The 16,579-nt window shown below is 47.9% G+C and overlaps 1 protein-coding gene across 1 annotated transcript; it reads left to right on the forward strand.

Annotated features, from left to right (window-relative positions):
• The first annotated feature begins 7,316 nt into the window (after nt 1-7,316).
• Nucleotides 7,317-15,183, forward strand: LOC126547842 (uncharacterized). Its single transcript, XM_055078045.1, has 7 exons — nt 7,317-7,528; nt 8,638-9,225; nt 10,534-10,670; nt 11,360-11,398; nt 11,748-11,768; nt 12,748-12,885; nt 14,814-15,183. The coding sequence occupies exons 1-7, from the start codon at nt 7,317-7,319 to the stop codon at nt 15,152-15,154; spliced, it is 1,476 nt and encodes a 491-aa protein (XP_054934020.1). The 3' UTR covers nt 15,155-15,183.
• The last annotated feature ends 1,396 nt before the right edge of the window (nt 15,184-16,579 follow it).

Here is a 16,579-nt window from a genome sequence, read left to right on the forward strand (position 1 = left end):
CTTTGCCCAGCTTGTAATTTTCTGTTACTCTTTTTTTTTTTTTAATGTGTTTTTGTGTTAGCCTTGCTTGATGTCTGTATCATCACCGGGCTACGGGGCTTCCCCGTGGTCAGCCTCGGTAGCTCCTCATGAGCTGCCGCTGGAGTTTTTCCTTCGCAGTGGAGCCGGCAATGTTCCTGTGGCCATGGTGCCCACCGACGGCGGAACGATCAACATGAAAAATCCAAAGACGATTCAGGGCGAATTGCAGAAGGCCTCACGGCACTTCCGCCAGATCACAGAGGTCCGCCAATTCGGCAAAGGGGGTATACTATGCTGCTCACCAGACCAGACCTGTGTGAAAGAACTACTCAGTTGTACCACCTTCGCTTCACATCCGGTGAGCTGTTTCGTACCGGCACATCTCGCATGCTCTAGAGGCATTGTGCGAGGGGTAGACGTCACTTTAACCCCGGACGAGATTTTAGACATGTTCTCGGTGGCTGGAGTCGTATCCGTTTACCGGTGTAGTCGAGTAATTGACAATAAAAAGGTACCAACAGAGTCGGTTATAATTACATGTGCTGGGACGATGCGGCCAACAGAAATTAAGGTCTGGCCCCTAATTTACAAGGTAGAAGCTCTGGCTCCACGCATTCTACAATGCAACAAGTGTTGGCGATTTGGTCACAGCGTTAGGGGCTGCAGATCTGTACCCCGCTGCCGTACTTGTGGAGACAACCACAATTTTAGTGATTGTTCGTCATCAGAAGAGAAATGTTGTCTGTGTGGTGGTGGTCACCCCGCTAACTACTCGAACTGCCCTGCAAGATCACAGGAATTGCAAATTATAGATGTCATTGAAAGGAGACGCTGTTCACGCCGTGATGCTGTTGTTGAGGTTCAGGGGAGACCTAGGGGATATGCAGGAGTGACAGCCCGTCAGCAAATGGTTGCAGACTCAGTCCTTTCCGATTCTATTGCGACAGCGGTCGAGAAAGCGTTGTCAAAAGCAATGGAACAATTAACATTAAACTTGTCAGAGACGCTAGCTCAAGTGCTGACTTCACAAATGATTCAGCTGTTAAGTCCTTTAACGAGTGCTCATGCTAGCTCACAGATTCTTTCACAGACTCTACCATCGAATGCTCAACAGCTAAGGGATCCCTTATCAGTTACTGTAGAAGACGCAAACAATGCGAGGCCATCAACTTCTACTCAGGAGACGGACAATGGCTGCTTGTCTGGATCAGTGTTGGAAAACAACCAGGATGTAGAAATGGACCTCCCGACTCTCAAACGCACAAGGTCACCTAACGATAACTCGTCGGTCTCTGTGCCGCACTCAAAAAACAAAAAGTTTGTGAAAGATAGTCTTTCCAAGTCAGATTCTACTTCTAACTCTTCCAGCTCCGTCCCTGAATCAAAAACCACAAAGTACGGTAAAGACAGTATCTCGAAGAAAGATTTTCTAAAAGACAGTATTCTAGAGCAAGCGGTCTCTAAAGCAGGCATTAATTCATCATAGGTTATTTAAAGGTATTACAGTGGAACTGCCGTTCGATTATTTCAGCAGCTACCGATTTAATATATTTTTGTTCAGAACTTTCTCCCGACATTATTCTTTTGCAGGAAACTTGGCTTTCCAACGGCCAAGATTTTCATATAAAAAATTATCGTTTATTTCGATTGGACCGTCCATCGCGAGGCGGAGGACTTGCTTTCTTGATAACAACTAAAATATGCCACAAAGTAAAAATTTCCTATCAGTATATATCGAAAGAGTGTGAGATACTAGCAATAGATGTAACTATTCCTGGTTGTTCCCCATTTTCGTTAGTTAATACATATTTTCCCACAGGCGTGCATGATACTCGTTTCCTCGATACCGTTATCAAATCTTGTAGGAAAGAAATTGTGTTAGCCGGAGACTTTAATTCTCATCATGTGTCTTGGGGTTTCAAAACGGACTCATGTGGAAAGCGATTGTCGGACTGGGCAATTAGTCAAAATTTTTGTTGCTTAAACACGAATTCAGCTACCTTTATTCAGGGCCTTTCTAAATCAGCATTGGATCTTACATTTGCCAGTTCAGGAATTGCCGTAACTTCCTGGTCTACTGTCGACTCAGCCTCAACTAGTGACCATCTACCTATTAGGTTTGATATTGTCAGTCCTGTTATTCTCCTGAAGTCTCCGTCGCGGACTTTTGTCAACTACCAGAAATTTCAAAGTGTCTTGAAAACGGTCCTCAACTCCCAGAAAACGATACCCAATGACATCAAAGCCATGCGGCTTTGCGCTGTATTAAAAAGTTCCTTTAAAAAGTCCCAATTTAATGTTAACGTAAGCAAAGGTGCTACCTCTCCATGGTGGAATTCGGATTGCACGCGGGATTATAGAAGACGCAAAGCCGCATGGAAGAAATTACTTTACAATCAGTGTCCGAGCAACTGGAGTGATTATAAATTCGCAGCTGCTGCGTTCAAGAGAACAGTATCGAATGCCAAATGTGAATATGACGAAAAACATCATGACTTCCTCTCTAAGCCCAGCAACAAAAAGGCTCTCTTCAGATTCCTGCGATACAGAAAATTCATACCGACACGACCGAATACTGAATCGATAATTCTTTCACCGCGCGAGATATCTGCTTCATTAGAATTCATAGGAAAGGGCTTAGCTCAACTCTTAACATCACGTTTGCCGAATGGGCCACTAAGGCCCTCCATCGCCGATGACTTTGTGGAAGTCACAATGTCAGAACTGTCTAATGTCCTTGGGTCTCTGCCTGCCTCAGCTCCAGGTCCTGACGGCATTTCCAATGCCATGCTAAAATTATTGTTTGAAATGTCTCCTGACGACATTCTGAATACGGTAAATTATTCTCTACAAAATTCGTGGATTCCACAAGAATGGAGGACAGCCAAAATTATTCCGTTGCTTAAAAAACAAGGAGCCGGCTACAATCTTGAGAACATTAGGCCTATCTCTCTTACGTCAAATATGGTAAAACTCATTGAAAGAGTTTTATATGATCGTATGATGGATCATATATACCAAAATTCGTTACTGAGCACATGCCAAATAGGTTTCCGGCCCGGTCTGTCCATTTGGTGCGCGCATGTAGATTTAGAAAGCCGCATCCAACTTGCTCAACAAAGAAAAGAAGTTAGTGCTTTAGTGACTCTTGACATCGCAAAAGCTTATGACAGCGTTGAGTACTCTCTACTGCTGGACAGGTTACAGTCCTACAATTTTCCTAGATATATAACGGCATGGATTTTCGAATTTCTACGAAACAGAAAATTTCATTGTTCTCAAAACGGTTTTTCTTCAAGGCAGTTCGATCAGACAAGAGGGGTGCCCCAGGGGGCTGTTCTGTCTCCTGTGCTATTTAACCTCTTGATGAGTTCAGTTCCGCTGCACCAGGATGTAAATCTGTATGTCTATGCAGATGACATTGCATTTTTCGCGACTGCTAGAGACGTAAATTCTCTTCACCTGTCTTTGCAAGCGTACCTCGGTACTCTACAGATGTGGCTCCATGATCTCCATCTATCACTTAACATAAACAAAAGTGCAGTCCTTGTTTTTCCGTTTTCCGGGCCGTTACAGTTATCATTAGTATACGAACAAAGAACCATTCCTCAGGTAGAGTCAATAAAATACTTGGGTATCATATATGACGGAAAACTTAACTGGCGTTCTCACATAGAGAGTATTGGAACGAAGGGGACACGAGCCGTAGGTCTACTACGTAGAATATGTAACCGACGTTCTGGTATGCGAAGTGACACACTAATTATGATTTATCGTATGTATATACGACCGATTCTAGAATTTGGCTGTGTTTTATTCTCTGGAAGTGCAAAATATAAGTTAAGGCCCCTTATTCTGTTAGAAAGAGAAGCTCTTCGACTATGTTTAGGTCTTCCTAAATTTGTGGCTAATAATGTATTATACCAGGAAGCGCGCCTACCTACTCTTCACACGCGATTCCGCATGCTTACGGTTCAAACCTACTTAAGAGCTTATGAATCTTCGCTACGACGAGGACAATATGCATTTATTAGTGAACACGTGGTCCCGGTTGCATACCCCACAAGTCGTATTTGTGCAAGCACAATTAACACCTTTAAAAGTAAGCCTTAGAGATATAATTCCGCTTCATAGCTCTACAGGATCCCTCAAAATTGAATTTGCAGACATTTTTCCTAACAATGCAAAATTTCTGCCCACAACATATTTGAATGATCGTTTACAAGAATATTTGGCCCGTTTCAAAATAAATGTAATAGCGACTGATGCTTCTTCGTGTGAAGAGAAGGCAGGCGTGGGTATCTACTCACCATCCCTCGATTGGTCTTTTTCACTTCGCCTACCAGATTACACATCAATTTTTCATGCCGAACTTCTAGCAATAGTTCTTGCCTTGAGGAAATTACCCGTTGATGCTACAAGAGTGATTATCGTCACAGATTCTCTATCTGTATGCAGTGCACTTACTGCGTCTACAAAATCGACAACATTGAACACGTTTTATTCATTAGCTCCGCCTCATTTAAGTTTAGTTCATATGGTATGGGTCCCAGGCCACCGAGACATTCAAATGAATGAAATAGCCGATTCCTTGGCCCGAGTTGCTTTAACAGGCCCTGTGCTCTCTGTGCTGCCGGCAACGGCGCACGTCACTGCAGCCAGATATAGACAATTTTCTTTGAGCGAAGACAAAAAAGCCCTGTCATTGGCAAAATGTACAGATTTTTTGCACCTAAATTATTCTTGGAACCGGAATTGGTGTCCTAACCGTAAATTCGAAGTTTCCTTTACTAGGCTGCGTTGCCGTATTCCAACACTTAACTTTTACTTGCACAGGTGTGGTCTGGCGGTATCACCTCTATGCTACCTCTGCAATGAACCGGAATCTATAGATCATTTTTTATTATCTTGTCGGCGATTTTCTGTTCAAAGAAAACTATGTCTAGAAATCCCTCTTCATAATTTAGGATTGCCTTTAAACAGCACTACTATTCTCTCTCTTGGAGCAACAGTATTGGGCTATAGCCACAGGAACGTATGCCTAGCCATTTATGATTTTCTATGTGGCACAAAAAGAATGCCTTGTTAACAGTTCTTAGTTTCAAGAATTGATTGATCTTTACTTTAGTTTGGAAAATTCAAAAAGTAAAGGCACAAATTCACACTTTAAATTTTACTATTATTATCCATAATTTACCTTACTCAAGTTTAGGTGCATCCACCTTTCTTTTTTTTTCCTTTTTTTTTTTAACCATTCTTATCACCGCAAGGCTTACTACAGTATTGATCAATACTTTATTTCATGTATTGACATTTTATTGTGCATCTTGGATTATTTTTTTTTCCTGTGTTATTTATTATCCAATTTATTTTATCTATTGAATCATATTACCACCCGATTCGTGGCCTATCCCCCACAGTGGGTTTGTGCCATTTCTTGAGGATTCATCATCATCATCATCATCGTCCGTGCCGCTTCATTGCGGAGCTCGATCGGTTTTGTGACGACGTACGCCATGGAGCAGGACGGCATCCCGACGCCCCCGGAATCGGCGGCTATGGGTGAGCGACGTCCGCATAGGCCCCGGCAAGACAACGGGTGACGATGGGCCGCGAGAACGCAGCGATTCGGTTCCCACATAGGTGGCGTGTCCAAATCGACACGCCCGAGCGACGGTTGCCTCTGACTGACGGAGCCAGACGTCGAAAGCTGCGCTTTTGCGGGCTGCGCATGCGTATAGAAGTCATTGTGACCCCAGAAACAAGCCACGACCCCCACATTTTAGATATTCGCCAGGATTTTCTTTTTTTTTTACACTCGGCGTTCCACCTACGTCATCGCCAGGATAGGCCGGTCGCCGAACGGCTGATAACAAAGGAAAAGAATCTAGCGAAAGGAATCGTTAGGTGATACCGATCCTTTTCACGAAGGGCGCAGAGAATGCCTGGATTGCCATTTTAGCGACTGCACCGCTACATACGAGGCCGAAGCTTATTAGGGGCACGGTCACCACTGATCACCCCGTTATGGTGACAGTTCCTTATATACCCCGTTATTTAATAGAGAAGCGTACAACCTAAGATGAAGGGTAGTACGTGGAAACTATTTCGGTCGCAGTAACTCTATTGGCTCTGTACCCTAACTCTATTGTGTGGAGATCTCGTACACGTCGTAGTTGACTATGCGATTTACCATTAATGCAATACCGGTTCACTCATGACGTAGTTGGGAACAATGGCGATGGTGGCGGCATCTTGAGGGGGAATGTTCAACCGGAACGTTTTAGAATCGCCACTGTGCAGGGAGTAGAAAGAAGAAACTGCCAAAATATTTTCATACGGCATTACGCAGCTGCCGACGCGTTTGCACTATAGCAGCGAAGTATGGAGAGAAGATTGCCGGAGAGTGCAAATTAATCCTGCTTGATCAACATGTATTCGGCGTAAATATAACATAGCGTCGAGCGCATTTACTATATTCAAGGGGCCCTGCAAAAACCTTTTCCTCAAGCCTCACGTCAAGCTGAAATAAGTGCGATGCCGTTTGCTAGAATGTGGGAGGCACGCGTGTGAGCGTGCTGGCAGGTAACACGTGGTCATGAACAGTTGACCAATCGTAGGCATCTACGGGCTATGACGTTATGAACGGCTGGAAAAGCGAGTGACACCTCAAAAGCGGCAGGAGAGAGAGAGAGAGCAAGCAATCTGCAATACGATATTGTGCGATCTCTGTTCCTTGCAGAGGAGTAACCTTTGACTTTTACTTTCATATGGGAGCATTGTGTACAGATTGCGCAAGTTTTCTTACCATTGCAAAAAAAAATGTTGCAGTGCTCCTATAACTAAAGTGTGGTGTCACAGACGCGGCCTGGCGGTGAAACCAACCGGCAAGGAAATGGTGCTGGCGCCCAGCGACGAGCGGCAAGAAATTTCAACGATGTGATGAATTTAGCAAATGACCAGGAAAACACCCCGAGTTAAAAACCACGACAAGCGGTAACGGTCACATGTCGTAGCGGAACTTACGTCACCCGACCATTACCGCTAGGGGGATGGGTTCACAACTGCGACCTCTAAACCAAAACTGGGGCAAAACCACGAAGCAATGCTGCGACTGTACTATTCAATTGCACCGCGGACGTTAACCCACGTATATATATATATATATATATATATATATATATATATATATATATATATATATATATATATATATATATATATATATATATATAGGTTACCGCCCAGCCTATAGAGCTCGCTATCTTCTCGCGAAAGCCGCAGAAGTTGGCCACATGGTGGCGGTGGTGTCGGAGGCCGAACGGGAGGAAGCGCTACGCCGCGCGAGGGAAGGACCCTTCCGCCACGACGGACAGGGATACTCGGCGGAGGTCGTGGAGACGAGCCCAGACACGGGCGAAACCGTCAAGCACACCCTGCATCCACAGCCGCAGCAGCCGCAGCAGCCGCAGCCGCAACCGCAGCCGCAACAGCCGCAGCAGCAGCCGCAACAGCCGCAGCAGCAGCAGCAGCAGCAGCAGCAGCCCGATGAGACACCTGCAGCCGACGTTACACCGTTCGTCGGTACGAATCCCCACCGATGGATTACTTTACTTTTCAGAGTGCCTATTTAGGACCTTTTAGGTTGCGGTACGCACATTACGAGGGCTGCGTTTGCATTTGATCTGCACCAATCGTCACCCCTCTGGGCCGTTGTAATAGGAGGTGCGCGCTGGCTGAAACAGAGAGACGACCTGCGGGGCCTAACTGCTGCCATCGAACGCAATGACGTTCGAATTGTCGCTAACGCGATTTAAACGAGTTGCAACTCTGTAAGCAAACAAGCATAGTACGAGCAAAAGAAAATACACAGTTGACACTTTGGAAGTGATTCTGGTAAACTTGGACGTGTCTGCTATTCACGCCAGTAGAAATTCAATAGTTTTCTTCTTCTTTTTCCTTCCTCTTCTTTTTGTTGTATCCGACGAAATGAGACGGCAGCGCTGCCTCGTCTTCGTTACGTCAAGCTCCGGAGCTTGTTTTTGGCCTAGTATGAAGCTTGTAGAGGAGCGCTACGCTACACAGTATAGGCGGCGCCACAGTTGCGTCGTTCGTTACGACTACACTGGGAAAACCATGCAGGACATGTTCATAGCGTTCTCGCATTTCTGAACTCTTACGACCCGCGACAGACGATGACGTCGGGTAAGGCGCCTGCGGTATAGCAGAGCGTCCCGCTTTATCAACGCGATATATTCTGCGGCGCCATTTGGTAGACTGCATTCAAATGGATGTGCCTGCATGTCCACGAAAAGTTCGCACGCTAGAACTGTCTGTAATTTCGGCGCATATGTCAGCCGGGTATGATGCCGGACGTATTATTAGCTGCGACAGCGTTACCACAGCAAACGAAACGATTTGCACATTCGGCCCCAGAGCCCATATTTGCAATAAAGTTCTGTAGAAGGTATTCGTGAGAGGAGGTGCGAGCCAATCGAGACATTGGACACATCGCCGCACAATATATGCGGCATGCATAGATAGACGAAGGTCTCGCGCGGCTATGGAAGAGAAGACGAGGTCCACCCTCAATCATTCCAGTTTACTTTATTAAAGCGACCCGTTCTGCTTTCGCAGTTCCTGCTGTTGGTGCATCGCGACAATTTTATCGGCGAAAGTGGCATGTAGGGCCAGTGGTGAACGTGTCTTGCCAAGAGAAAGGCTTTGCGGGTTTGGCTCCAACTGTGCAATTCGACTGGCTAACGCAGCGCACGACCTGCAAGCCGACGAAAGACCCGAGTCGATCCCAGCGTCGGAGCAGCCTTCGCCGTCGGAGGCACCGTCGTCCCCCGCAGCGCCGACGGTCGAGTCCCCGGCCGAGTCAAGCCCGGGACCCGCGTCGCCTTCTCCGCCTCCGGTGGATGAGTCGCCGGCTGAGGTCGAAGTTGCCGCCGTGGCCGCAACGGCGTCCGCGTCCTTGGTCGCGTCTCCAGCGCCGGGCTACGCGTCGTCGGGCGGCAGCACCAGCAGCAGCAGCATCAGCACCGTCGGCGGCAGGCCACACGCCAGGAAGCACGGCCATTACAGGCGCCACCACCACCGCCAGAGGGCGGGCCAGGCCGCCGGCGACGGCCACCACAAGCGCGTGTTGATCGATGAAGCAGCCGTGGGACACGAAAAGGGCAAGGGCAGCGTGAAGCACAGGTCTGTGGTGGCCGCCATGTCGAAGTCGCATATCTAAATAACAGTAGAAAAATTTTACACCCTTCGGGACGTATATTACACCATTTGAGGCGTCTATTACATCATTCGAGGCGTCTATTGCGCCCTTCGGGGAGTATACCGCACCCTTTAGAGGTAGACCGTATAGTAAGGGTGGACGAGGAACAGCAGCGAAATAAAAGCATTATGAGTCAATTTACTTTTCTATATTTCTACAGGCAGACGTGCACAGGAGCGGCGGATTAAACCTGTGGTTCGGCAGCTTGATGATGCCACAGCACACCCCCTCTCCGCACCCCTATATGGGGACATCGGGTGTACATCAGCACAGTTACACGCGAAGAGAATGCAGATCGCATATAAACAAAAGTGCAATAACAAGTAACATAATGTTGAAGCGACTTCAACCTAAGTATGCTATGGGGTCGAGTTTTCAACATCAAGCGTAACTTGCATGAAACACCTACAAAAAACAGGTAAACTATTAGAGACATAATTCGCCGCAGCATGATAGTCACCACAACATTCACCGCAACATTATAGCACCTTACTATAGCAAAGAGAGAGAGAGAGAGAGACAGAGAGAGAGAGACGCCGCGAACATGCACAGCGAGCGCTGCGGCATCGAAGCACAAACGGAGAGGGCGCGAACGCGGTCGGGGACACTACATTGACCTCGCCTCATGGTTCCGATGCCCACTCCCCGTTCGCTTTCCTTCTCGCGCTCTCTTCGCTATTGCCGTCTTTCATCCCCCGCTGTGCTCCGCGCCCACACTTCCATACTTCGCTGTGCTCGTTCGCTCGGTTGGCCCAGGACATCGACACAGGAACAGGCGCCCTAAGAGCTGCGCTCTAAAAAATCAAGTTCTTCCGATTAGGACACGGATGGCTCGTTGACGCATGCACGCTGTTTCCGCGCCATACGTACTGTTTCAGGTAAAATGCGGACACGATCGTTCCCGTGTTTACGAATAACTGAGGTTCGTTCAAACCAATTGAGTGCTACGCTGATACGGTGAGTGGAAAAAAGAAGAAAAAAAAGCTTTGCAGTTACGCACGTTGCATGCGTGTTCCCATTCTGTTCCATTCTTTTTTTTTTTAAACGGGAAACAATGCTTAAATGCTAGCAAAGTACCACTGATTGAGGCCCAGGCGGATGAGTCCGTTCATCGGCTTAAAAACAGCACGTATAATTGGAGGACACGGACAACGTGTTCCTTTATAGAGAGGGCCACTGTCCGCTCAGGTCACTGTCCCCTCAGGTCAACCGACAACTGACCAATGCCGCAGGCGGCGTACCCGCCGTCGAGGACGACCTCCGGCACCGTCGGTCGCCGACGTGCTGGTCATCCTGTGCGGGTTCGTCATCACGCTCGTCGTGCTCACCGGACTGGCCGCCTCCACGCGGCACCTGTTCAAGCAGAAGAGTGAGTGCGCTTACCTCCACACGGCGTGCGATGGAGCGATCGGTCACGTGACGTCACCGGTACCCCCCCCCCCCCCCCCTTCCCCGTTATATTTGCAGCTTCGACAATGCTGTTGGAGATCGGTCGAGATAGCGCGTACTGATTCACCGAGTTATCTGCACAATGCAATGGCAGCTGCAATGACGTCTCTTTTAGGGAGCGTAGCTAATCGCGTCCCGGACTCCATGTTGTCATGTTTACTGCTTCTAGCACAGTATACTGCTACACTTGGCTGTAGATAGTCAAATGAGGGTAACATAACAAATTAACACCGTATATATACTAACTACGTAACGTAATGAAAGCCGGAAGGACGTCAGTGCGCATACCTCCCAGACCGGATTCAAAAGCCGTTGTACTTAGTGAAGCATGTTCGTGGAACAAGCCCTGTTGTTTTGGCTGTACTATAGCTCCGCGAAAGCCGCTGCGACGGACAGCCGAGCACTTGCCAGGACTAAGCCCCCCCGCACAAGCAGAAAGACACCTGCTTGTCCTTTCAATTTTTTTTTAAATAAATATTTTTCCTCCTCCTCCTCCTCCTCGCCAGCGAAAACCTTCAAGGTTATGGCAGTGAGCTGCATTATTTTTTTTTTCACGCAGCGCCGTGTTCACACTACCATCACAACATATTGCCTCCCCTTTCTTTTCAGGCCAGTTAGTCGTTCACCTCCATCGAATCAACCAACAGGGTAAGTGTTCTCCGTGCTCCCAAATGTATTCCAATTACGAAAATTCTAATAAGCGAGAGCGAACTATACCGACACCGTAAGCAAACTATAACATCCATTACCAATCTTTCAATACAGAAAAAGGAAGTGCTTGCTACTGCGAGACGTAATCTCTCAAATGCCAGATGATTCGGACTTAGGCCCCAAGACGGGTTAGCGAATGTCGACTTAATAAACGGAAGGCAAAAGAAAAAAAAGGCGTTCCAACTAACCTAGTTCGGCTCTTACCAAGTACGCCGAGCTTTCTTATTTCTTGTAATAATTATCGATAGGTCGTTTCTTTCCTCAACAAACTCTTTCTCGATTTCAGGGAGGCTCAACGCTGACAGCTGTAAGTATACGCTTCAACGTCAGAGCAATACGATCAGTAGCGTGACTCAGCATAAGCTTGCATGTAATTTACCTGGGCTGGGATAAACAACAACAACAACAATGGCGGCGACGACGACGACGACAACAGCTATAACAGCAAGGATAACAGCAACAACATTACGAACGACACAAAATAATGCCAGGAAGGCTGTAGACGTAACCTGAGCCGCCCAGGACGGGCGAAGGACATCCACTGACTTCACAATAAGAATGACTGCCTGCTTGAAAGAATCAAGTAATGTAATCGTGTAAGGCACGCAGTTCTTCTAATATGAGCTAAAGCAAGTTCACGTCCAGCACCTGTTCTGTGCGCTGTTAAAAGGGCATTGCGGAGGATCATTAAGCCCACCTGTATATATCGTTGAATTAGGTTTCTACAATCGAAAAACGTCCACTCACATTGCGGTGGGAGGTCTGGTAAGCCGAAAAAAGCGCACGACCGAAAAACCAATGGTGACGCCGCCTTCAAGTCCCCGCATCAGCTCGTCGTGACGTCATAAGGTTTGTATGAAACCTATATTCGGGCCTAGTTAATGCTTTTTTGGTGAAGAACGACACTGCATTCTAAAGGAGCCAGAGACTCCACGTAGCAACTTTTGACAGGTTTGTTTATCCGCCAAAACGGTGCGAATACACGAGAAATATTAATTTGACGTCCGTGACGTCGCACTTACACGCTTGCGCCGAAGTATTGGCACGCAATTATAACAAAGAAGAGAATAATTTGGCGCCAATACAATGGCAACGCGGTTCGAGCAATAATTTACCAGTCTATTTATTTCTAAAATATTTGCCAGTCGCAATATCTATGAGTGTACAATATTTACCATTTATTGCTCTCCAGTTTCATATTTAAGCGTTTAACGATTTGAGTTAACCACCTCGCTCAGATTTCAGCAAAATTGCGACGAGGAATAAAAGCATTTCGCGACCCGCAGTCGCTCCCCCGACCTTGGTGTGCGGCGTGTCCCGACTGTCCGGCATGGCGGAGCTGTCCGGTATCTGCTCGCACATCATCTACACGGGCGACATGGACATATTCAGCGACGGCGTCGAGTACACGCTCCTGCCTGCCGGTACATACTACGCGCTCGCGCGCAGGGACGACGGCGATGAATATATATGCCAGCCGTCTTGAATTGAGCGAGGAGAGTGGAAACCGAGGCGCCCGATTTTGGTTAATCAAGGCTGTACGAAGCCAGTGGATAACGAAACAAAGGAACGCAAAGGAGAACTTATTTGTATTTTTTAATTGAAGTGTATACGAAATAAGGGTTCGGTTCCAACCGACGGCAAGTTTCTTTTTCGTCTACTTTCATTATCATTTAGCTTAGCATTTCTCCATTTCAATCAAAAGTGCCGAATAACCTCCCCTATGCTTTCCTTGGTTTCACTCTTTGTTGGCTTGATGTGACCATCTTGAATGAACGTTCTGGGCTGCCAACACTTAAAGTTATCTCGCTGTGCCGCACGCGGTCACTCTTGTCAGGGACAGGTCAAGCACGCAGAGTCAGATGTTAAATTAGATTCAGCTTTCGACAGCATAACGGGGGAGAAAGGATCCCCCTGCGTGTCTAAGATAAGCGAACACTTGAAAGGGCCAGTTTGTCAGCTTTAGGCGACCCGGTCGTTGTACGGCCTCCAACCACTGCATCGGGCAGACTGGCGCGTGCTTAAATTGTTTGCGCTACCACGTAGCCATCACCTCCGGTTACGGTGACGTGAATATGCTCCTTTCGCCAAGTTCGAAGCCCCACTGCCCTTGGCACGCGTTTTGGAGTGGTCGACTAAAAAGTGATGCAATCAAATATTTGTAGCGCTCTGGAAGAATTGACTCATTATGACATTGTTATCTACACTGTATTGTCTAGTCTACAAAGACCTAAAGAAGACAGAAGTCGCAGTTTCGCCCGAAAGGCGAGTCATCGATAGCGATAGCAAAGTAATAGACAGCGCACAAAGTACGGATAGTAGTTTTATTGGCCACATAAACTTGTAAACATTCGCTTACAAAATTAACAAGCATGGTGTCAGCGCGCACAGGCAAACATGAACACATCACACTCGATGACCGCTGACACTCGCTGTCAAAACGCTGGCGATAGGAAGCGTGGCAGCAGCAGCGAGCGATGTGGCCTTCGTGCTGTCTATCGCTTCAAACGCGAAGTGAGCGGCGAGAACACAGCGCATGCGAATGTACGAGTCGTCGGCGCACCTAGACTCTGCCGCACACCATAGAGCGAAATGACTTTCTGGGTGTCTATCGCGTCAACGCTTCAACACTAAATCAGTGGCGAGAACGAAGCGTGCACAAAGGTATGAGTCGTCGGCGCACCTAGTCTCTGCTGCGCAGCAGCGAGCTAAGTGACCTTCGTGCTGTCTATCGCTTCAACGTAAACTTAGCGGCGTAAACGCAGGTATGAGCCATCGAAGCGCCAAAAAACTGCCCTCAACGCAGATCGCCTTCAAGTTATGACACGCGCAGCCATGGGATACGCAGTAAAACGCCGCCCCCTCCCTCGCCCCGGAACCGAGCGCGCGACGGAAGACGGCGCGCTTCCTTCCCGCTTTCCTCCCTTCCACGCGCAAGATTGAGCCGCGATCGTTGGCTCCCTTCGCATGGTTTCAGTTGCACATACAACATACGAAACTCCATGGTGACGCCGATGGCAAAAATGTGCCTGGAGCGTCCATGTAATTGAATAAAAAGGCAGACACAATATTTTCGCAGACGTCACTGCTGCTTTAAAGTCATCCGCTCACACGTGACTCAGTGGCTGCGGTGCTGTTCTGCATAGCACGAGCTCGATGCCCGATCGCGTCGGCCGCGTTTCGATGCCTGCGACACGTACTGTACGCCTGCTTAGATTTAGGTGCAGGTTAAAGAAGTCCAGGTGGTTAAAATTAATCCGGAGCCCCTCCATTATAGCTTATTTACAGCCGCAGTGTCGCTTTGGGACGCTAATCTCCGCTGACCAATGTGCCACTCTTTTCGACGACGCAGACGCGGCGAATTTCGAGGCCTTCCGCAAGCTGGGCAGCCCCGGTTCGCTGGTGCCTCAGCTGCTGACCTCGCTTCCGCTGGCACCCCTGTGGGAGCGGCTGCCGGACCACGTGCGCTGGCACCGCTTCGGTCGCAGCATGGCGCGCTTGATAAACAACGCCAGCTTACACGGCATCGAGGTGCGCCTGTCGCCCTCCCTCGCGCTCAACGAGGACATCCTATACAGGCTGCAAGTGTCCTGCCAGGCAAGTGTGCCTCGCCGCGTCGAAGACAAGTCCCCGTGTCGAAACGTTAGGTCCGATCTCAGGCATTCCTGCAGGCTTAACAAGAGGTCATATTAGTCTGGACAAATGAAGGAAGTGCCTCCTTTATTTTTGTGATGGCGAAGGCCCTGAGTGGCTCATACCCTCGATAGTCTGGAAAACGCGGCGTGCGGTACAGAAAAGTCATGTGACTTTGCCTCGTGCAGACGCGCGCTCGTCCCACTGCTCGCGCGTTCGTCGTCGTCGTCGTCTTCCACAGCTGGCTCTAACGTCACTCATCATGAAAAAAAAGACAAAGTGAATTAAGATAGAGTTAATTCAGGCACTCGAACCCACGACCTTCGGTAGGAGTCGAACCCTCGGCCTTTGGTGTTAATCAGAGTGAAGTTAGTTAAGGCGCAGTTAATTAAGGTAACGTCAATTCAGGCACTCGAACCCACGACCTTTCATTGGAGAAAAGAAGTAAGAAGTAACAACGTATTCGAATGAGAATGTCAAGTAATTTAATGAATGTCTCTTGAGCGCGCAGGCTTTCGCCTTCACCCTCTATGGCGTATGCTAAAGTGACTGTCAATATTTTTGTCCCGTCTAAGGTGAGCGCTTGTTAAACCTGGACGTATGAACCAAGAAGCCCATCAGCCTGTTCTATTGTGACTTCCCTGTTTTGACCACCGTTTGATCACTTCGTTTTCTGTGAAGCCATTGTCTTATTCGAGTGCATACCCAGTTTCACACGAATCTTGTTCTGGTGTCTGAACTGGCGTGACTTGACCTGGACGGACGTGACCTGAGTTGGGCGTGAACCCTTGAATAAGTTCGAGAATGGGCAGACGACGCTCTGACCCGCAGGCACACGTGGTACACGAAAACGCGCATTTGCGTGATCGTGCGGTAAAGATTGTCTCATAACTGGTATGTAAGCTCTATATCTTACATACCAGTGCCACAATAATTGCAGAATATCGGTGGTGTTGACAAAGCTCTTTCAAAAGCGCCTTCAAAGCTGGCTTCTGCGCACTAAGACAAACGTTGCGAAAGAGCCTGCCGTTGCACTCGCTTCGCGTTGCATGCGATCCAAGTCTCTTCGTCTTAGGGATGATATTCATAGCGAGATCAACCTACAAGTAGCGAACCTGTTAGCGTGCATAGTGTGCATTTTCTGGTAATGAAGCGTTCCGATTCAAATGACGTAGTTAATGGTAGTGTATACCATCCTAAAGGGTTTTTTTTTTTTTTTGCACGAAGCAAAGTCCGCTCCAACTCTACGTGAAGAAAGCTCAAGCTGTCTGACAATACGGAACTTACACTCAACCGACGCACCGTGGTGGTGTATAGTGGCTATGGCGTTGCGATGCTAACCCCGAGGGCACGGGATCGAATCCCTGCCGCGGCGGCCGTGTTTCGTCGGAGGCGAAATTAAAAAAAAAAAAAAAAAAAAAACGCCCGTGTACCGTGCAGTGGGCGCAGTTTAAAGAACCCCAGATGGCCAAAATTAAGCAGGAG

Source organism: Dermacentor andersoni, chromosome 3 (assembly GCF_023375885.2).
Source record: "Dermacentor andersoni chromosome 3, qqDerAnde1_hic_scaffold, whole genome shotgun sequence".
Taxonomy (NCBI): Eukaryota; Metazoa; Arthropoda; class Arachnida; order Ixodida; family Ixodidae; genus Dermacentor; species Dermacentor andersoni.